Source organism: Geotrypetes seraphini, chromosome 6 (genome assembly GCF_902459505.1).
Source record: "Geotrypetes seraphini chromosome 6, aGeoSer1.1, whole genome shotgun sequence".
NCBI lineage: Eukaryota > Metazoa > Chordata > Amphibia > Gymnophiona > Dermophiidae > Geotrypetes > Geotrypetes seraphini.
In genome coordinates, this window is record NC_047089.1 from 237925020 (window position 1) to 237947065 (window position 22046).

The 22046-nt window shown below is 50.0% G+C and overlaps 1 protein-coding gene across 3 annotated transcripts in view; it reads right to left on the reverse strand.

Moving 5' to 3' along the window:
• KDM6A (lysine demethylase 6A) overlaps positions 1-22046 on the reverse strand; it is a 547501-nt gene that overhangs the window by 496772 nt on the left and 28683 nt on the right. For all 3 annotated transcript variants that reach the window (XM_033949775.1, XM_033949774.1, XM_033949772.1), the window contains exon 3: positions 2942-3050. Coding sequence is in view for 2 of the 3 variants with exons in the window: in XM_033949774.1 (XP_033805665.1) it covers positions 2942-3050 (109 nt within the window). In the remaining variant the exon portion in view is untranslated. The remainder of the gene's footprint in view (positions 1-2941; positions 3051-22046) is intronic.

A 22046-nucleotide genomic window follows, 5' to 3' on the forward strand; every position in this document is an offset into this window, starting at 1 on the left:
ATTATCTTTTCCTGATTTGCACCATATTCTTTCTAATTTATGTACTTCTCGTTTTAATGCTGATAGGTCGGCATCATACCAGCTGGCTGATAATCAGTGTCTTTTCTTACATACTTTCAATGGTGCAATGTTGTTTAGAACCTGATTGCTGAAGTTTTTCCATCCTATGATGAAATTTGGGTCTAAGTCGGAGATGGATATTAAGTTATAGTGTGACCAAAATTCTACTAGGTTTAGTTGTCCTCTTGTCCATATCATTTTCTCTTTGTGATTGATCCGTGTTTGCCTTTTAGTTTGTTTTTTGAACCAGTGTAATTTAAAATTACATAGAAGGTGGTCTGACCAGGGGGTGTTGGCCCAGGTTTCATCTTTAAAGCTTATACTGGGGGTAGTTGGGGCACTGGAAAGAAATGTGTTCAAGTCTAAATGGTGACCTTTCCTGTGGGTTTTTGTCGAAGGTGGTTTGGAAAAGCCTAGAGATGTGAGGAAGGAAAATCTGCAACGTTGGAATTCTCTTCCTGCTCGAGGTGTAGATTGACATCACCGGTAAGAAGATTGTAGGTGCCGGCTACCAAGCTTGTGAGGAGGAATTCGTAGAGGTCTTCTTTTGCTAGGTTCCATTTGTTAGGGGGGGTGTAGAATACTGTAACGATCAGATTATCTTTACAGTCTTCTTTGGATATTTTGCAGGTGAGAATTTCCAAGTCGTTGGTTAATTTAGAGTCAAGAGTTTGAAACTGGAAGTGATCTCGGAGGACTATTGCTAAACCACCTCCTCTCTTTCAGTTTCTTGATAAAGAAATAATTTTGTAATTTGAGGGTAGTAAATTACCTATGATAGCGTCCTGATCGGATATTAGCCATGTTTCGGCTAAGAGTAGGATGTCTAGGTGGGTTTCTTCTACCCAGTCTTTGATCAATTGAGCTTTGTTCCTCACCGAGCGAATGTTCAGGTATGCATCAGAAAAAATGTTATTGAAATAGTCTGCAAAGAGTTACAAAGTTAATTCAGATCCTAACAAACCACAATGAAATCTATCTCCAAATGGAGAAAACTAAGATATATGGTGTATCTCCCCAGGAGTGTATGGCTTTGCAAAATTACTCAAAGAGCAAAGCAACAACTTATCCAGGAAATCACAAAACATCCCTGAAAAACATACAAATAACTGCAGGCTTCTCTTAGTCTCAACTAAGTACAGTGTTTATGGGAGGGTGGCAAGGCTAATAGTGCTGCTATCAATGAATAATATCAATGCTCAGCTCATTTGCAAACACACCTGGATGATCCTCAAGCCTTTTGAATAGAAACATAGAAGATGACGGCAGATAAGGGCCATAGCCCATCAGGTCTGCCCACTCTACTGACCCACCCTCAAGTCTACTATCCTAGGGATTCCACTCCTGGTGACAGGTTCCCTTGGCTTAACCCTCTAAGGGGTCCCACATGGGCATCCCATTTGCTCTTAAATTCTTGCACGCTGTTTGCCTCGATCACCTGCACCGGGAGCTCGTTCCAAGGATCAACCACTTTCTCGGTGAAGAAATATTTCCTGGTGTCGCCATGAAATTTCCCGCCCCTGAGTTTGAGCGGATGCCCTCTTATGGCTGAGGGTCCTTTGAGAAAGAGAATCTCTTCTTCCATCTCGATACGGCCGGTAATATACTTAAACGTCTCAATCATGTCTCCTCTCTATGGACAGAGTAGTCAAAAGTGGAACTCTTTGAACAGCATAGGCCCTATTATGTCTGGTGTGAAAAAATACAGCATCCCAACAGTCAAACATGGTAGTGGTAGTATGATGTTAGGATGCTTTGCTGCCTCAAGATCTGGAAAACTCATTATTGAAGAAACCATGAATTCTGCAATGTACAAGAAAATATTTAAGGAGACTGTCAAGTCATCTGTCCTTGACCTGAAACTGATACTAACTAAATTATACAGAAAGACAATGATATAACACACAAAATCAAGTCTACATCTGAATGGCCAAGAAGAAATAAAATTCAAGTTTTAAATAGCTCAAAGTCCTGTCTTATAACCAACAGAGCAGTGAAAGGACCTGAAAAGAAAAATTTGTGTATGAAAACCTATAAATGTGTCTACATTAAAACAGGTTTACAAAGAAGAATGAGCCAAGACTCCTCCTCAACAGTAATGTGAGAGACTGATATCAAATTACAAAAAGCATTTAATTGCAATTATTGCTGCTGCTATGGTATATCCATGTTTAGGAGGCAGTTACTGTTTCACATGAATGATTATGGGTTAGCTTTGAACAAAGTAATGATTTTAAAATGTGTGTTTAGTCAGATTCCTTTTGTCTAATATGGCAGATGTTCTCAACTTTTTTGGGTCACAGTACCCCTAGGCTACATATTTCCTCTCAGGACTCCTGCCTCCACCCCACACCGATGGTGTTGAATCCTAGATTTGCTGGCAGGGGTGCCCACGTCACGTCAACTGAAGGGGTCCACTGCCCGAGTTCCAAGATTCATGCAGTCTGCACTGCAAGTAAATTAATGCCAGCATTTCCACTTGTGCCTTCCTCCTAGATGCTGACTCTTCCATCCATCCCAAACCCCCTCTCTGTTTTCCGCCTACTCAAACACACATCCCACTTCCGCTTCTCTAGACCAGCAGCAAAGCATGTTGCAGCCATCACAGGGCCAAACTTCATCCACATGGCTGCACCCCAGAACAGGAAGTGACTAGAAGCCGCATAAATAGGGAATCAGGCTCAGGTACGACTGAAGTTTTTTTTCCGCTGCTGCTGCCCATCTAGAAATACAGCAGTTTGGGTGGCGGCAAGGTGGTGATGGGGAAAATGTGTCACGATACCCCTGTAAATTCGCTGTGGTACTTCAGGATATCATGAAGCATAGTTTGGGAGCTGCTATTACTATTACATTTTAATTATACAACAGAAACTACACATACCTTTTGAATACTCTTCTAACAAGAGGTTGAAGTGACCTAATTGACAAAAGAAATCAGATTCAACTTTTCCTTCAGATTTCAGGACCACAGCTTCATAGCATCGAACAGCCTGAAAAAAAAAACCATAAGACATTCTAAGTAACCATAAAAAGTAAATTACTTCAAAAATTGAGTGAATGCAGAGTAACAGAACTTCCCACTTGAGGACCAAAATCAGCATCAAGTAGGAAGATAATAGTTATATGGAAGAAAATAAAACATTTCTAAGCAATATTGTTTCTAAATTAATATGATTAAAATGAGGCAATAAATGACATGTAAACCCTAAAGCACAGTTACTTACCATAACAGCTGTTATCCAGGAACAGCAGGCAGCTATTCTCACATATGGGTGACATCATCGACGGAACCCAGATGCGGAAGCCTCGCAAGCAGGCTTGCTTGTAGAAACTAGAAGTTTCGAGTCTACTGCACCGCGCATACGTGAGTGCCTTACCGCCCAGCGTAGGACGCGTCTCTTCAGTTCAAATAGCTAGCATAGAAGCCAACCAGGGGAGGTGGGTTGTGAGAATAGCTGCCTGCTGTCCCTGGATAACACCTGTTACGGTAAGTAACTGTGCTTTATCCCAGGACAAGCAGGCAGCCCATTCTCACATATGGGTGACCTCCAAGCTAACCAGAATGGGATGGTGGGAGTGTTGGCAATTTAGGAGAATAAATTTTGCAATACTGTTTGGCTAAACTGTTCATCCCGTCTGGAAAAAGTATCCAGACAATAGTGAGATGTGAAAGTATGAACCGAGGACCAAGTAGCAGTTTGCAAATTTCCTCAATGGGAGTAGATCTGAGGAAAGCTACGGAAGTTGCCATTGCTCTGACTTTATGGGCTGTGACTCTACTATGGAAGGGCAATTCAGCCTGGGCATAGCAGAATGAGATACAAGCAGCCATCCAGTTGGAGACGGTACGCTTAGAGATAGTATGCCCCAACTTGTTTGGATCAAAGGAGACAAAAAGTTGAGGAGCAGTTCTGTGTGGTTTGTTTAAGGGCTTAAGGTTGAAGAGTAGCACAGCACTCGCACAACTTCGGGTGATGTTCTGGCCCAAGGCACTTGAGGCACCGACAGTGTGGGTCCATAAGGGAAATCAAACGCTAGCACTGGCTACACTTCTTGAAGCCCGGGACATAGAAGGAAAAATAGCCGCCGCAAGATCGAAGCCCTTGGGCTGCGGCCGAGTGGCCTGCCCCGGCAGACGGACGGATGATTGAAAAATTATTATTATTTTTTTTTTTAAAACTAGAAATAAAAGAAATAAAACAAGAACAGTGATACGTGAAGAAAAAGATACAAACCGCGGTTCAGAGAAGGCACGAAATAACGAAGTTAAATGCAGAGTTAAAGACTGACTTCTCGGTTCCGCAGAAAACTGGGAACTGAGGAGACGCACCCTACGCTGGGCGGGAAGACACTCGCGCATGCATGGTGCAGTCGACGCGAAACTTCTAGTTTCTACAAGCAAGTCTGCTTGCAAGGCTTCCACATCCGGGCTCCGTCGATGACGTCACCCATATGTGAGAATAGGCTGCCTGCTTGTCTTGGGATAAAATAGAGTACTTGGAGGGCCGCAGAAAAAATAGTTAATGTCTTATTAAAGAAATGACAATTTTGCATAAGGTAAAACTCTTTATATTTTATATATCTTTCCTTTTAACTGTTAAAGGAAAGTTTTATAAACTAGAAAGAGTTTTACCTCATGCAAAATTTTCAATTCTTTAATAAGACATTAACTATTTTTTCTGCGGCCCTCCAAGTACCTACAAATCCAAAATGTAGCCCCACAAAGAGTTTGAGTTTGAGACCACTGTTGTAATGTGAAGTAACATTATGCCTACTGTATTCTGTAACAAGATGTTTATTTTCTTGTAAAATATGTTGACATTATAAATAAATTAAATAAATAAACATTTAACAATTAAACATTGACCAAACAGTACGCACATGAGTAGATAGGAACCAACCTGTTAAGTGCAACTAGTAGGAAGGGCATAGGATCCCCCCTCCCCCATGTTCTTGTAATATTGTCTCTGCTTAAACTTAGAAACAGGAGAAGAGGTCTCACGAAGGACACTGGCAATGTCCAAGGCAGGAATCAGGCAAATCAAAGGCTCTGATAGGGCGGGGCTTACAGAATCCTATGTCTTACATTACATTTGTGATTTCTATTCTGCCTTTACCTTGCGGTTCAAGGCGGATTACATAAGAATTGCTATGATCTTAAGAAGTACATATTGAAAAGATATTGAGTACTTAGAAATAGATTGAACATTTTCTAATTTGCTAAGGAGTAGTTGGTAATGTAGGCGGGATTTGGAACATTATTGGTTGTGTTATATTGGTTTTATGTATTTTTTGAAGAGTAGGGTTTTTGTTTCTTTTTTGAAGGTTTTGTGGTCGAAGTCAGCAGGTTGGGTGAATTGTCGGTCCAGTTTTGCTGCTATGGTGGTTGTCATACATTTTTCTTCGTTTGACATTTTTGGTTGGTGAGTGTGTGAATATTGTGTGGGTTCTTCTGTGTCTGTTTGAGGTGGAAGATTAGCAATGTTAAGAATCTATCCTTTCATTCAGTAGCAAAGACATAGTATTCTGTATAATAGGTAACATACCAAAGCAGTGCCAGATGTCTAGGTTGGGATAAATGAGCTTGCCCACAGTACCAAGAACCCACAAGCGGCATCCTTTCGAGTCACCACATCCATGCAATCAAACTTCATAAAAGTGTGGAAAGTAGACCATGTAGCTGCTTTACAAATCTCAGACGAAACAGCCCAGAACTCCGCCCAGGAAACAGCCACACCTTTAGTTGAATGTGCCTGTGATTGATATAGGGGGCTGTTTACAACAGGCAATGTAAGAATAAATTCCATGTGAATCCACCTGGCAAATCAAGGCTTTGGAGGCTGGCTTATCTCATCTAGAATGGCTGGGCAGCAAAAAAAGGTGGTCAGAAAGCTGGGAATCATTAGTCTTCAAGTAGTATGTACATTCAGCTTCTGCAAAATCTTGCTCTGTTTTGCTAAACCCATGGGGTGAAAAGCGGGTAAACAAATCTCCTGACTGATATAGAAGGCAGATATTACCTTCGGTAGGAGAGCAGATACCATCCACAGAGAAATACCTGACTCTGGTTCCCTACAGGAGAGGGCCTGTAATTCTGAGATCTGCTTTGCTGAAACAATGGTGACCAAAAACAAAGTCTTAACCGTAAGATCCAAAAGGGATGCATCTGGCAAGGGCTCATATGGAGCCCAAGATAAGTCCTTCAGAACCACACTGAGGTCTCAAATGGTAATGGCCTGCACGAAGGTCACAATATAAGCACCTCCCTCAAAAAACAAGTGATATATGGATGAGATGCTAGAGACTAGTGTTGCCTGATTTGCCAATTCAAATCAATTCACTTTGGTGAATCGATTTGAATCTATTCATTGTCCCAAAAAAATTGGACTCGCCAACCAACCCCCTCTCCTCCCCTCCGGTGGGATTTGACATAACTCCAGGCCTCCTAAAGCAGCAACAGCGGTTGCTGGCCTTTAAGAGGCAGCACTCTGAACGGGCTGCTCATGGCCTGCCCTGCTGAGGTCTTAAATCTGCCACGTCATTGATGATGCGGCAGAGGAAAGCCCTGTTGGGGCAGGCTACAATTAGCCCTTTCAAGGCCAGCAACCGCTGCTGCTGCTGCTTTAGGAGGCCTGGAGGTACAACTGGATAACAACTATTACGGTAAGTAACTGTGCTTTATCCCAGGACAAGCAGGCAGCATATTCTCAACATGTGGGTGACCTCCAAGCTAAGCATAATGGGATGGAGGGAGAGTTGGCAAATTAAGAAAACAAAATGAGGTTGAGTGCGTTGCAAGTAGAAAGCCAAGGCACGTTTACAGTCCAAAGTATGAAGCGCAACTTCTCTAGGGTGACAATGAGACTTTGGAAAAAATACTGGAAGAACAATAGATTGATTAATATGAAATTCTGAGACAACTTTAGGCAAGAATTTTGGATGAGTGCGGAGGACCACCTTGTCCTGGTAGAATACTGTGAAAGGTGGATCTGCAACCAAGGCTTGTACCGTATTTTCGCGGATATAACGCGCACCATTGTAAAACGCGCACAGGGGTATAGCGCGCAGAAATCACGATGATATGTACAAAAACTTTTCTATACCGCGCTCAGGCATATAACGCGCATGCTGCCCGACTCTCCTCTGGCCACCCCGACTCTCCTCTGGCCACCCCGACTCTCCTTTCGCCCTCCCCGACTCTCATCTGGTTGCCCCGACTCACCCTGACTTTCGGTGCACTGCCCCGACTCTCCTCTGGTTGCCCCGACTCACCGTTCACCCGCCCTGACTTTCGGTGCACTGCCCCGCCTCTCTGTGCCTGTCCCCCTTGAAGTCCTGTCCCCCCTTGAAGGTCTGCCTGTCCCCCCTTGAAGGTCTGCCTGTCCCCCCTTGAAGTCCTGTCCCCCTTGAAGGTCTGCCTGTCCCCCTTGAAGATCTGCCTGTCCCCCCTTGAAGTCCTGTCCCCATCCTGAAAGCCTGATGCCCCCCCTCGACGTCCGATTCTTCTCCCCCCTCGGCAGGACCACTCGCACCCCCACCCCGAAGGACCGCCGACTCCCCGACAATATTGGGCCAGGAGGGAGCCCAAATCCTCCTGGCCACGGCGACCCCCTAACCCCACCCCGCACTACATTACGGGCAGGAGGGATCCCAGGCCCTCCTGCCCTCGACGCAAACCCCCTCCCCCCAACGACCGCCCCCCCCCAAGAACCTCCGCCCGTCCCCCAGCCGACCCGTGACCCCCCTGGCCGACCCCCACGACACCCCCACCCGCCTTCCCCGTACTTTGTGTAGTTGGGCCAGAAGGGAGCCCAAACCCTCCTGGCCACGGCGACCCCCTAACCCCACCCCGCACTACATTACGGGCAGGAGGGATCCCAGGCCCTCCTGCCCTCGACGCAAACCCCCCTCCCTCCAACGCCCGCCCCCCCCAAGAACCTCCGACCGACCCGCGACCCCCCTGGCCGACCCCCCCACCCCCCTTCCCCGTACCTTTGGAAGTTGGCCGGACAGACGGGAGCCAAACCCGCCTGTCCGGCAGGCAGCCAACGAAGGAATGAGGCCGGATTGGCCCATCCGTCCTAAAGCTCCGCCTACTGGTGGGGCCTAAGGCGCGTGGGCCAATCAGAATAGGCCCTGGAGCCTTAGGTCCCACCTGGGGGCGCGGCCTGAGGCACATGGGCCAAACCCGACCATGTGTCTCAGGCCGCGCCCCCAGGTGGGACCTAAGGCTCCAGGGCCTATTCTGATTGGCCCACGCGCCTTAGGCCCCACCAGTAGGCGGAGCTTTAGGACGGATGGGCCAATCCGGCCTCATTCCTTCGTTGGCTGCCTGCCGGACAGGCGGGTTTGGCTCCCGTCTGTCCGGCCAACTTCCAAAGGTACGGGGAAGGGGGGTGGGGGGGTCGGCCAGGGGGGTCGCGGGTCGGTCGGAGGTTCTTGGGGGGGGACGGTCGTTGGAGGGAGGGGGGTTTGCGTCGAGGGCAGGAGGGCCTGGGATCCCTCCTGCCCGTAATGTAGTGCGGGGTGGGGTTAGGGGGTCGCCGTGGCCAGGAGGGTTTGGGCTCCCTTCTGGCCCAACTACACAAAGTACGGGGAAGGCGGGTGGGGGTGTCGTGGGGGTCGGCCAGGGGGGTCGCGGGTCGGCTGAGGGACGGGCGGAGGTTCTTGGGGGGGGGCGGTCGTTGGGGGGAGGGGGTTTGCGTCGAGGGCAGGAGGGCCTGGGATCCCTCCTGCCCGTAATGTAGTGCGGGGTGGGGTTAGGGGGTCGCCGTGGCCAGGAGGGTTTGGGCTCCCTCCTGGCCCGATATTGTTGGGGAGTCGGCGGTCCTTCGGGGTGAGGGTGCGAGTGGTCCTGCCGGGGGGGGGATGTATCGGACGTCGGGGAGTCGGCCGGGCAAGAGGGCTTGGGCTCCCTCTTGCTCCGATCGTGGATGCGGGTGCGGGTGGGAGCGCGTGCGAGCGGTCGTTCGGGGTGGGGGTGCGAGCGGTCCTGCTGGGGGGGTGAATCGGGCGTCGGGCGGGGTGGGAACTATGTTTAAAAACTTTTGTATACCGCGCTCAGGCATATAACGCGCGAGGGGTATGCGCGGTACGTAAAATCACGTATAACGCGCGCGTTATATCCGCGAAAATACGGTAATTCACTGACTCTTCGAGCAGACGTGAGGGCAATGAGAAAGACGACTTTCCAAGTGAGATACTTGAGATGAGCCTTATCAATCAAATGGAGGCTTCATCAACTGAGCCAGGACAACATTGAGATCCCAGACCACTGGAGGTGGTTTGAGTGATGGGTTGACATTGAAAAGTCCTTTCATGAAGCGAGACACCACAGGATGTGCAGACAGAGGTTTCCCCTCAAGAGGCTGATGGAAAGCAGTAATCACACTATGGTGGACTCGGAGAGATGTAGACTTGAGGTCCGAGTGTGATAAGTAAAGTAAATAATCCAAAACTGAAGACAAGGAGGTAGATATGGGCTCCATGTTGCGAGTAGTACATCAAGCAGAAAATCTAGTCCATTTTTGATTGTAATACTGCCTAGTGGACAACTTTCTGGAAGCCTCTAAAATATCCTGTACAGACTGAGAAAACTGTAAAGCAGTTAGGTTGAAAGGTACCAAGTTGTTAAGTGTAGAGACTGCAGGTTGGATGCAGCAAGGACCCTTGACTCTGAGTAAGCAGAGAGGGAAAAACTGGTAGAAGCAGAGGCTCCCTGGTGCTGAGTTGAAGTAGAAAGGAGTACCACGGTTGTCTGGGCCACCGAGGAGCTATCAGAATCATGGTGGCATGTTCGGTCTTGAGTTTGACAAGAGTCTTGAGAATCAGAGAGAATGGAGGGAAGGCATAGAGAAACTGATCTGTCCATTCCAGGAGGAAAACATCTGCCTCGAGGAGGCGAGGTGAGTATATCCGGGAGCAGAACTGAGGCAGCTTGTTGAGGTGAGACGCAAAAAGCACAGTTACTTACCGTAACAGGTGTTATCCAGGGACAGCAGGCATATATTCTCATATGTGGGTGACGTCATCTACGGAGCCCCGATGCGGACAGCTTTTTCAAGCAAACTTGATTGAAGATTTAAGTTTGCTCTGCTGCTCCACGCATGCGTGCCTTCCTGCTCCACTAGAGGGCGCCTCTCCTCCTCGTGGTCTCCAGTTCACTTAACCAGCAAAGAAGCCAACCTCAGGGAGGCGGGCGGGTTGTGAGAATATATGCCTGCTGTCCCTGGATAACACCTGTTACGGTAAGTAACTGTGCTTTATCCCAGGACAAGCAGGCATAATATTCTCACATGTGGGTGACCTCCAAGCTAAGTGAAAGGGGATGGAGGGAAGTTGGCAATTTAAGCAAATAGATTACACAATACCGATTGGCCAAAACGGCCATCGCTCCTGGACAATGTATCCAGGCAGTAGTGGGAGGTGAAAGTATGAACCGAAGACCACGTGGCAGCCTTGCAGATTTCCTCAATGGGTGTGGACCGGAGGAAAGCTACGGAGGCTGCCATCGCTCGGACTTTATGTCCCGTTACTCGACCATGTAGCGCGAGACCAGCCTGAGCGTAGCAAAAAGAAATACAAGCAGCCAACCAGTTGGACAAGGTGCGCTTGGAAACTGGGCGACCCAGCCGATTAGGGTTGAAGGACAAAAACAATTGTGGGACTGTCCAATGAGACCGAGTGCATTGGAGGTAAAAGGCCAACGCTCTCTTACAGTCAAGCGTGTGTAGTGCCGTCTCTCCGGGGTGAGAGTGGGGCTTGGGGAAAAATACTGGCAAGACGATGGACTGGTTGAGATGAAAATCAGACACCACTTTAGGCAAGAACTTAGGGTTAGTGCGGAGGACCACCTTGTCATGATGGAATACAGTGAAAGGTGGGTCCCCCATCAGAGCCTGTAGCTCGCTAACCCGCCGAGCGGAAGTGAGTGCGAGCAGGAAGATCACCTTCCAAGTGAGGAATTTCAGATGGCATTTGTCTAACGGCTCAAATGGGGGTTTCATGAGTTGAGCCAGCACCACCGGGGGAGGTTTGAGAGGAGGGTGGACATTCAAAAGACTTTTCATGAAACGAGAAACTAAGGGATGGAGTGAAAGGGCTTTTCCTTCCAGGGCTTGATGGAAGGCAGCAATTGCACTAAGATGTACCCGAATGGAGTTGGTCTTCAGGCCGGAGTGAGATAGATGGAGCAAATACTCCAGGACCAAGGGGACCGGGACCGACACCGGGTCCTGGTCGTGCGAGGAGCACCAGGATGAGAATCTGGTCCACTTTTGGGAATAGCAGGTTCTAGTCGAGGCCTTTCTCGAGGCTTCCAGTATTTCCTTGACTGATTGTGACACAGGGAGAGAAGTCAGGGGGAGAGAAACCAAGCATTCAGATGAAGAGACTGAAGATTTGGATGCAACAGCGAACCCTGGCTCTGCGATAGCAGAGAGGGAAACAGAGGCAGAGGCAGTGGATCTCTGGTACTGAGTTGAAGTAGAAGGGAAAACCAAGGCTGGCGCCAAGTGGCCACCGAGGAGCAATCAAGATCATAGTGGCTCGCATTGGTTTGAGATGGACCAGCGTCCGCAGAATCAGAGGAAAAGGCGGAAACACGTATAGAAACCTTCCCTCCCAATCTAGGAGGAAGGCGTCGGCCTCGAGGCGTTCCGGGGAGTACATCCGGGAGCAAAATTGAGGGAGTTTGTGGTTGAGGGGGAAGGCGAACAGATCTATCTGAGGAGTCCCCCACTTCTCGAATACCTGTCGTAAGGTTTGAGCGTGCAGCGACCACTCGTGTGACTGGAGGAGGCGACTGAGTCTGTCTGCCAGACAGTTCCGCTCTCCTTGTATGTACACCGCTCGAAGGAAGATGTTGTTGGAGATTGCCCACTTCCAGAGACGCAGGGCTTCCTGACAGAGGGCCCGAGACCCCGTCCCCCCTTGCTTGTTTACGTAGTACATTGCTACCTGGTTGGTTCGGACGAGAACCACCCAGTCGTGAAGCAGATGTTGAAAAGCCACAGCGGCGAGATAGATGGCCCGAAGCTCCAGCACGTTGATGTGGCAGCGGCGGTCCTCTGTTGACCACATCCCCTGAGTGCGTAGGCCATCCAGGTGAGCTCCCCAAGCGTACTCCGACGAATCCGTGGTGAGTACCTTGCTGTGTGGAGGGACGAGAAAAAGTAAACCTTTGGACAGATTTGAAGAGTCGGCCCACCAGAGGAGCGATCGTTGCAAGGAAGGAGTCACTGTCATGGGACGGTCGATTGGGTCCAGGTCCTGACGCCATTGGGAGGCCAGGGTCCATTGAGGAATCCTCAGGTGGAGGCGGGCGAAGGGTATGACGTGGACGGTAGAGGCCATGTGGCCCAGAAGAGTCATCATCTGCCGAGCTGATAACGAGGTCAGCAGCGAAATCCTTCGACTCAGACTAACGCCTCTTGACGTGGAGGGGGAAGGAAGGAGCGGAGGCGAACCGTATCCAGCAGGCCCCGATGAACTGTAAGGACTGAGAGGGGCGCAGCTGGGATTTTAGGAAGTTTACCTCGAACCCCAGACCTTGAAGGTAAATAATAGTCTGTCGGGTCGCTGAGATAACCCCCTCCCTGGACGGAGCTTTGATCAGCCAGTCGTCCAGGTAGGGGAATACTTGGAGGCCCTGAGAGCGTAAGGCAGCTGCGACCACCACGAGGCACTTCGTGAAGATTCGGGGTTATGACGCCAGGCCAAAGGGGAGGACTCGGTATTGTAGGTGCAGGTCCCCCACCTGAAAGCGCAGGAACTTGCAGTGAGCGGGGTGCACTGGAACATGTGTGTAGGCTTCCTTCAGATCGAGGGAGCAGAGCCAATCGCCCTCGTCGATGAGAGGGTAGAGAATCGGTAGGGAAAGCATCCGGAACTTTTCCCGCACCAGAAATTTGTTGAGTCGCCTCAAGTCTAGAATTGGGCGCAGGTCTCCCGTCTTCTTCGGTACCAGGAAGTAATGGGAGTAAAACCCTTTCCCCCGTTGGTCGGGGGGAACCACCTCAACTGCCCGTAGGCGAAGCAGTTCTCAAGCTTCTGAGAGAAGGAGGGGTAACTGAGTTCGGTTGGGAGGGCACACCCTTGGAGGATTGTCTGGAGGGTTTTCCCGAAAGTTGAGAGAGTATCCTGATGAGATCACGCCAAGGACGTGACTTGTTCCCAGCGCGGGTAGAAGGCTCTGAGGCCTGGGGCTGTGGCGGAGGGGGCCAGCCCCCATCCGCTTATCCCGTCAAAAGGACGGGGATGGTTTGGCGGTCGCAGGCGGCTGGGACTTGGGCGGAGCCCGATGGTGAGCTTGCGGGTGTCGGGGTGAAGGCCGTGAGAAGGCAGGGGTAGATTTTTGAGGGTAGCGGCGTGGAGGGGCCCTGAACGGCCTGGACGCTGGCTGTTTAGGCTTTTGTCGAACGAGGGAGACAAACGAGCATTCGTGCTCCGAAAGACCCGAAAGACGTTTCGTAGCTGCCTCGATAGTGTCATCAAAAAGTTCTTTGTCCACGCAGGGGAGGTTAGCCAACCGGTCCTGTAAGTTGGGGTCCATGTCGACGAGGCGTAACCAGGCTAGGCGGCGCATGGCGATAGCGAAGGCTGCCACTCTGGAGGAAAGTTCGAAGCCAGCATAGGCCGCGTGAAATAAATGGAGGCGTAGGTTGGAGAAAACCTCCAGGAGCAGGTTAAAGGCTCCTTGGTGTGAGGCCGGCAGGTCGGTCGCAAAGGCTCCCAACAGTCCAATGAGATGTTTCAAGTAGGACGTGAAGGTGAAAGTGTAACTTTGTACCCTAGAGGCCATCATAGAGTTCTGGTACAGTCTTCTGCCGAACTTGTCAAGGGTCCGATCCTCTCGACCTGGGGGGACCGCCGCTGAGACCCGGGAGGGGTGAGCCTTTTTCAGGGAAGATTCTACCAACAGCGACTGGTGGGAGAGCTGTGGTTGCTCAAACCCGGGGTATGGTACTGTACGGTACTTGGACTCCATTTTGGAGGGGACAGCTGTTACCATATAGGGGGTCTCCAGATTCCTGAAGAAAGCCTGTTGGGAGTACCGGATTGGGCGGTAAGCGAAGGGACTCTCTGGACGGTGACGGTAAATCTAGTTCCGCCAGGTACTCTTTAGAGTATCTTGAGTCGGACTGGAGGTCTAAGTCCAGAGCGTGGCCCATGTCCTGGACAAAGCGAGTGAAGGAGGGGCGAGACGTTCCCGGGGCCCCATGTGGGGAAGGTGAACGAGACCTCCGTCGGGCAGAGAAGGACGGGGAGGCTTCCCTCGAGTATCGAGGTTCATGCTCTGACCCGCGCTCCGAGACCGGGGAAACACTGTGGCAGTGTTCCGGGGTCGAGGACCTACGTCGTCTCGAGGAGCCCCTCGGAGACGATGCCGGGGTACCGATCGATGTCGAATCGGTGACCTCAACCCGGACTCCCTCCTTCAGCGGTCCTGTACAGGGCGTCGGTGAACGGCCTCATAGTGTGGGAGAGGTACGGCGGTTTGAGGTTTCGGTCGTTTTAGCGCGACGCTTTGCCCCGCGGCGGTCCGTGGAGGGAGAGCGTTTCGGGCACCTCGGCGAGGAATCCGAGGAGGATGGAATGCGGCGAAGCTGGCGCACTTTGCCCCGAGGGGGCTTGACGCGAGGCTCAGGCTGGTCCGGTGCACACGAGGTCGAGGTCGGGGCCAGTTGTAGATGGGCCAGCGCAGCGGACAGCTCCATCGAGATCATCGCCCGGAGCAGGTCCTGGAAAACGTGCACGGACAGCACCGAGGGCATGTCCGATGCCTCGGTGCACTCCACCAGGGGCGACCTCGTATCAGAGTATTCCCGTGTGGTGGAGGCACGGCCCGAAGGCTTGGAAGGCTTCGCCGGGGCTGAAAGCATGGGGCTTCCACCATGCGTCGCCGGTGTCCCCGAGGCTGGCTTCTTCGCTGGTGCGGAACCTGAAGAAGGAAGAGGAGACTTACCCGGAGCCGAGGCTTTTTGCTGTCCCGAGGGCTTCGGGGTCGAGTCTCGAGGTGGTGCCGAGGTATTCGGGGCCAGGGCCGACCTCAAGGCCGAGATAGTGGGTTGGTCGGCGGTGAAAAGGTCCGCCATGCGGGCTTTTCTTCGACGGAGGGCCCGGTTCTGAAAAGTAGCGCACTGGGGGCAGGAGTCGGTTGGATGGGCGGCCCCCAGGCAGAGGATGCACCGGCGATGCGGGTCTGTGATGGAAAGAAGCCGCTCGCACCGGGTGCACTTTTTAAAGCCGGTCAGGGGCCGGGACATAGAAAAAGAAACTGGCCGCGGCTCGAGTAGCCACGTGGCCACGGCGGCCCGGAAGCCTCCGGGTCAGTCAAAATGAAGCAGAAACAGGAAAAAAATTGCGCACAGCGACTTAATCGAAAAAGCAAGAAAAAAATTGCGGTGCTAGAAGGCAGTTGGGGCAGAGCCTGGAAAAAAACGACTTCTAGGCTCAACGGAAAAATTTGAACTGGAGACCACGAGGAGGAGAGGCGCCCTCTAGTGGAGCAGGAAGGCACGCATGTGTGGAGCAGCAGAGCAAACTTAAATCTTCAATCAAGTTTGCTTGAAAAAGCTGTCCGCATCGGGGCTCCGTAGATGACGTCACCCACATGTGAAAATATCATGCCTGCTTGTCCTGGGATAAAGGTTTATCTGAGGGGTTCCCCATTGAGCAAACACCTGACTTAAGAGGTGAGGAATTGAGTGTCCATTCATGAGGCTGCAGAAGACGACTCAATTTGTCCGCCAGACAGTTGTGCTGACCTTGAATGTATATAGCCCTGAGAAAAATGTGGTGATGAACTGCCCAATCCCACAGCTTCAGAGCTTCTTGACAAAGGGAGTGAGATCCTGTGCCTCCCTGTTTGTTGACACAGTATATGGCGACTTGGTTGTCCGTCCGGATAAGGACTACTTTGTCATGAAAATGTTGAAAAGCTTTGAGAGCATTGAAAAATCGCTCTGAGTTCCAACAGACTGATGTGACAGAGACGGTCTGTGGGGGACCAATGGCCTTGAATATGGAGACCGTCGAGATGGGATCCTCATGTGTAGGTTGACGAGTCTGTTGTGAGAACCTTCTGATGAGGAAGAGAGTGGAAAAGCAAACCTCTGGAAAGATTGGAAGAGAGCATCCACCAGTAGAGAGATTGTCTCAACAAAGGAGTTACTGTAATGTGTTGAGAGAGTGGGTCGGTAGCTTGCTGCCACTGAGATGCCAGGGTCCACTGAGGTATACGAAGGTGAAGTCTGGCAAAAGGAGTCACGTGAACTGTAGAGGCCAGGTGACCGAGTAGAATCATCATTTGTCTTGCTGAAATTGATGCAAGAGGAGTCCCTTGATGGCAAAGGCAAATAAGAGCATTTTGGCGTGGTTGAGGGAGGAACGCTCTGAGCCGGAGAGTGTCCAGAATGGCCCCAATGAACTGAAGAGTTTGAGAGGGGTGCAACTGGGATTTTGGAAAATTGACTTCCAACCCCAGACATTGAAGGAACATAATAGTCTGTCGGGTCGCTGCAATAACCCCTTGTTGAGAGGGGGCTTTGATGAGCCAGTCGTCCAGGTATAGAAAAACTTGAAGACCCTGGGTACGGAGGGCTGCAGCCACCACCACCAGACACTTCGTGAAAACTCTGGGGGATGAGGCGAGTCCAAAAGGAAGAACTCTGTATTGAAGATGAAGATTCCCCACCCGAAATCTTAAGTATCTGCGAGAGACTGGATGGATTGGGATGCTCGAAGGTGAAGAAGAGCCTGAACTTCCTGAAGAAGGGGACGTTACGATGAACTGTTAGGAAGTTCTCTTGGACGGAGATCTGGAGGTATTTGAAGAAGTGAAGTGAGTATCCCTACCGGAGGATGTTGAGAAACCAGAGATCTGAGGTGATCAGCTCCTACTAGTGATAAAAATGGTGAAGTCGACCTCCAATGGGCAGAAGAGATGTCTGAAGGAGGGAGAGTGGTATGCTCAGACTGAGAATGTCAAAAAGACTGAGCCGGTTTAGACACAGGATTCTGAGGTTTCTGCTGCCGTTGCTGCTGCGGTGGATGTCTAGGTGGAGGCCTAGAGAAAGCTGGCGTCGTTTATTTGAGGATAACGACATGGTGGAGGCTTGTAAGGCCGAACAGGAGGAGTTTTAGGCTTCGGTCGAATCAAGGAGGCAAAGGAGCGCTCATGTTCAGAGAGACGCTTAGTAGCAGCCTCGATGGAATCATCAACAGTTCAGTCCCTTGGCAAGGCAAGTTTGCCAGACGATCCTGTAAATTAGGGTCCATGTCCACAATGCAGAGCCAAGCAAAGCGACACATAGCCACTGCAAAGGCAGAAACTGGATGAGAGCTCAAAGGCATCGTACGTGGCTTGCAGCATGAAGAGTCGAAGTTGTGACAGAGTACGAATAATTTGTTTGAACTCAGAAGACACTGCTCCTCAAGAGCCGGGAAAAACTTAGGCATTATTTTGAGGAAGTGATTAAACTAAGCAGTGAAAATGTAATTGTAGTTGAGAATTCTATTGGCCCTCATGGAATTCTGATATAGCCTGCGGCAAAACTTGTCCATGGTACGGCCCTCCCTGCCTGGAGGGATCGCAGCATAGATTTTAGATGGTTGAGCTTTCTTTAAGGAAGATTCCACAACTAAGGGACTGGTGAGATAATTGAGATTTCTCAAACCCCTTACAATGGACGGTGCAAAACATGAACTCCAGTTTAGAAGGTATAGCTGTAATAGAGTAAGGAGTTTCCATATTCCTAAGGAAAGTTTGTTTAAGACAATGTCTCCTTGGGTGGATGAGGTAACTCCATGTCGGCTAAGTACTCAGGAATGTACTTAGAGTCAGAGTGGAGATCCAGCTGAAGAGCTTTCCCCATGTCAAAGACAAATTTCGCAAATGAGGCAGCCTTGGAGGTAGACGGTTTCTCCGGAGAAGGAGAGCGAGACTTAGGAGCCGCAAAATAAGAGGGAGAAGCCTCTCTGGAATATTGAGAATGAGGCTCAGAGTCCAGCATCATGGTCACCGAGGAAGCTCCACTACCTGCGATAGGAGTCAAAGAGTGTTTGCGCTTGAGAAGCCTTGATGGTGAAGTCCCCGGGGTCCGAGGAACATAATGGGTAGAGGCAGGAGGAGAAATCTCCCTCGAAGGCGGTCTCGATAGAGGAGTCTTCGACCTGGATGGGCTTCGAGGTGAAGCAGCAGGTGTAGAAGCTTTGCGAGACCGAGACTTCTGCTTAGGTTTTGAAGGAGTCTCGATGGCCTTTGATAAACGAGGCATAGAAGACTCAGTACTGGGAGGAGGAAAGCCCTTGTGCTTGAAAGAAGAGTCCTGACTCCCCTTGGTAGCAAGATGCCTCGAATGCCTCAAGTGATGCCTCGATCGAGGTTCAGGAGACTCTGTCCCAAGAGGAGGCGAAGAGTCACTGGATGATAAGCGACGAGACTTTTGAGGCTTGCCTCGAGGTGCTTCAGGATGAGGCTCAGGCTGGCTCGTAGGAAGCAGGGTCGAGGCCGGGAGAAGTTGAGCCAGGAAATCTAAGTGGTCAGAATGGCTTTCAATATGTCCTCGAACATAGGCACCGAGATGAAAGGATTAGGTCTCGAAGATGCAGCAGTGCGCTCCAAAGAGGGTGACCTCGAGGATGAGTATTCCCTATGTTTGGAGGCACGCTTAGTTGGAGGTCTCGTAGAGGCTGGCAGGACCATAGGCATGGCCTGGGATGCCTGAGACTCTGGAGGCTTCTTAGGAAGGGTACCTGAAGGAGAAACAGGAGACTTACCCAAAGATGAAGACTTAGAAGGGACTGCAGCCGAGGCCTTTGATGTCGAAGTTGTCGAGGTCTTGGAAGTCGAGACCCTCCCCGAAGCCGAGGTCGAGACCCTCTCAGCAGACTGCTCCATAGTGCCAAATAGTTGAAAAATTTTAGCACGGCATGTGCAAAGGGCTTGAGTTTGAAGAGAAGCACAGCGCGAACAAGTGTCGGGGCAATGTTCAGGACCCAGGCAAACAATACACCAACGATGAGGGTCAGCGATTGAAATTACCCTGTCACACTGGCTACACTTTTTGAACCCGGTAAGAGGCCGGGACATAGAAAAGAGAGAAAGACCGGTGAAAGAACGAGGTTAAGAAAACTTTTTTTTTTTTTTAAAAAGATAAGACGCGCGGGCACAGCGACTAAGAGAAAATAACAAAGCTGTGGTGCGAGAAAGCAACGAAGAGCTGCAGAGCAGAAGTGAAAAGGACTTCTCGGCTCTGCGAAAATGTTGAACTGAGGTACCTCACAGGAGACACGCGCCCTAACATTAAAGAGGACATCAAAACCACCAGGATCACTGATGTCAAGTATACCGGGGAGTCCCTCTGGGTAAACCTGGCAAGAGGTGGCAAAAAATGCCTGTATCTTGGTGTGGTATACAGACCTCCAAGACAACCGGAAGATATGGACGCAGAATTAATTGAAGACATAGAGAATATAACTCTACGGGGCGACACTGTACTGCTAGGGGACTTCAACATGCCTGATGCAGACTGGAACACATTTTCAGCAACAACCAGCAGCAGTAGGAGGCTTTTGACCTCCATAAAAGGAGTACATCTCAGACAGATGGTAACGGAGCCCACTAGGGCCCAGGCGATCCTAGACCTGGTACTCACCAACGGGGAAAGCGTCTCAGAGGTCTCGGTGGGAGATACGCTAGCCTCCAGCGACCATAACATGATATGGTTCAACCTTGGGAAAGGATCCCCTAAATCAATTACAAAAACAAAGGTGCTCAAATTCCGGGGCACCGACTTCGCACACATGGGAGATTTCGTTCATCAGACGCTGCAGGACCAAGCAGAGACTATGTGGAAACTATGTGGTCGTACCTGAAATCATCCATACACGAAGCAACTAATCGCTACATAAAATCGGTAGATAAACGGCAAAGAAACAACAAACCCCAATGGTTCACTGAAGAGATCTCGCAACTCATTAAGGAGAAGAAAAAAGCATTTCTTTCCTACAAACGTACGCAGAGAAGAGAAACTAAAGTAGAATATAAGACCAGATCTGCAGCGGTCAAAACAGCAGTTAGGGAGGCCAAACTTCGAGTGGAAGAAACTCTGGCAAAAAACATTAAAAAAGGGGACAAATCCTTCTTTAGGTATATCAGTGATAGGAAAAGGAACACAGACGGTATAGTACGCCTTAGACAACCGGACGGAAACTACGCGGTGGCAGATTCAGAAAAAGCAGAATTACTAAATGAATATTTCTGCTCAGTCTTCACCTGAGAAGCACCGGGACACGGACCACAGTTGATGATAAAACAAGACATGGATGACCCGTTTCAGAATTTTGAGTTCACACCTGGGGATGTCTACAACGAACTGGCAAGGCTAAAGGTAAACAAGGCCATGGGACCGGACAATTTACACCCAAGAGTGCTCAGAGAATTGAGAGATGTTCTGGCGGAACCGTTGGCAGTGCTCTTCAATCTCTCACTAAGTACGGGGAAAGTTCCGTTGGACTGGAAAACAGCCAACGTTGTTCCTTTACATAAAAAGGGTTGCAAGGCTGAGGCTGCGAACTATAGACCGGTAAGCCTCACCTCAATAGTGTGTAAACTCATGGAAACACTAATTAAGTATAAATTAGATACGATCCTGAACGAGGAAGATCTCCGGGATCCCAGCCAACATGGATTCACCAAGGGTAGGTCATGCCAGTCCAATCTAATCAGCTTCTTTGACTGGGTAACAAGAAGACTGGACTCAGGCGAGTCCTTGGACGTCGTGTACCTGGACTTCAGCAAAGCGTTCGACAGCGTCCCACACCGCAGGCTGCTGAACAAGATGAAATCAATGGGATTAGGAGAGACTCTAACTGCATGGGTTAAAGATTGGCTTAGTGGCAGACTTCAGAGGGTGGTGGTTAACGGTACCCTCTCTAAAATGTCGGAGGTGACTAGCGGAGTGCCACAGGGTTCAGTCCTGGGCCCACTTCTCTTCAACATATTCATTGGGGATCCGACTCAAGGGCTTCAAGGTAAGGTAACCTTATTCGCTGATGACGCCAAACTATGCAATATAGTAGACGGCTATAATCTACAGGATGCTATGGAGCAGGGCCTGCATACTTTTGAAAGTTGGTCCTTGATCTGGCAGCTGGGCTTCAACGCCAAGAAATGTAAGGTCAAGCATCTCAGTAACGGAAATCCTTGCAGAACTTACACCCTGAATGGAGAAACTTTAACCAGGACTACGGCAGAACGAGACTTAGGAGTAATCATCAGTGCTGACATGAAAGCAGCCACTCAAGTGGAGAAGGCTTCATCTAAAGCAAGGCAGATGATAGGTTGTATCAAGAGAAGCTTCGTCAACAGGAAACCTGAAGTCATGATGCCATTGTACAGAGCCATGGTGAGACCTCATCTGGAATACTGTGTGCAATTCTGGAGGCCACATTACCGTAAGGATGTGCTCAGAATTGAATTGGTTTAGCGGATGGCCACCAGGATGGTCTCGGGACTAAAGGGTCTCCCGTACGAAGAAAGACTGAGTAAATTGCAGCTCTACACTCTCGAAGAGCGTAGGGAGAGGGGAGACATGATTGAGACATTTAAGTACATCACAGGACGGGTCAAGGTGGAAGATGATATCTTTCTTCTCAAGGGACCCTCGACCACAAGAGGACATCCGCTCAAGCTCAGGGGAGGGAAGTTTCGTGGAGACGCCAGGAAGTACTTCTTCACGGAGAGAGTGATTGAGCAGTGGAACAAGCTTCCAGTGCAGGTGGTCGAGGCACGCAGCATCCCAGACTTCAAGAACAAATGGGATACCTATGTGGAATCCCTACGAGGTCATGCCAAGGGATAGAGTCACTAGGACTTGAATGAGCGGGTCAGTAGAGTGACAGTATAATTACAATTATACTTTAGGGGGTCAGTAGACTAAAGAGGGTGGGTAAATAGTATGGGCAGACTTGATGGGCTATAG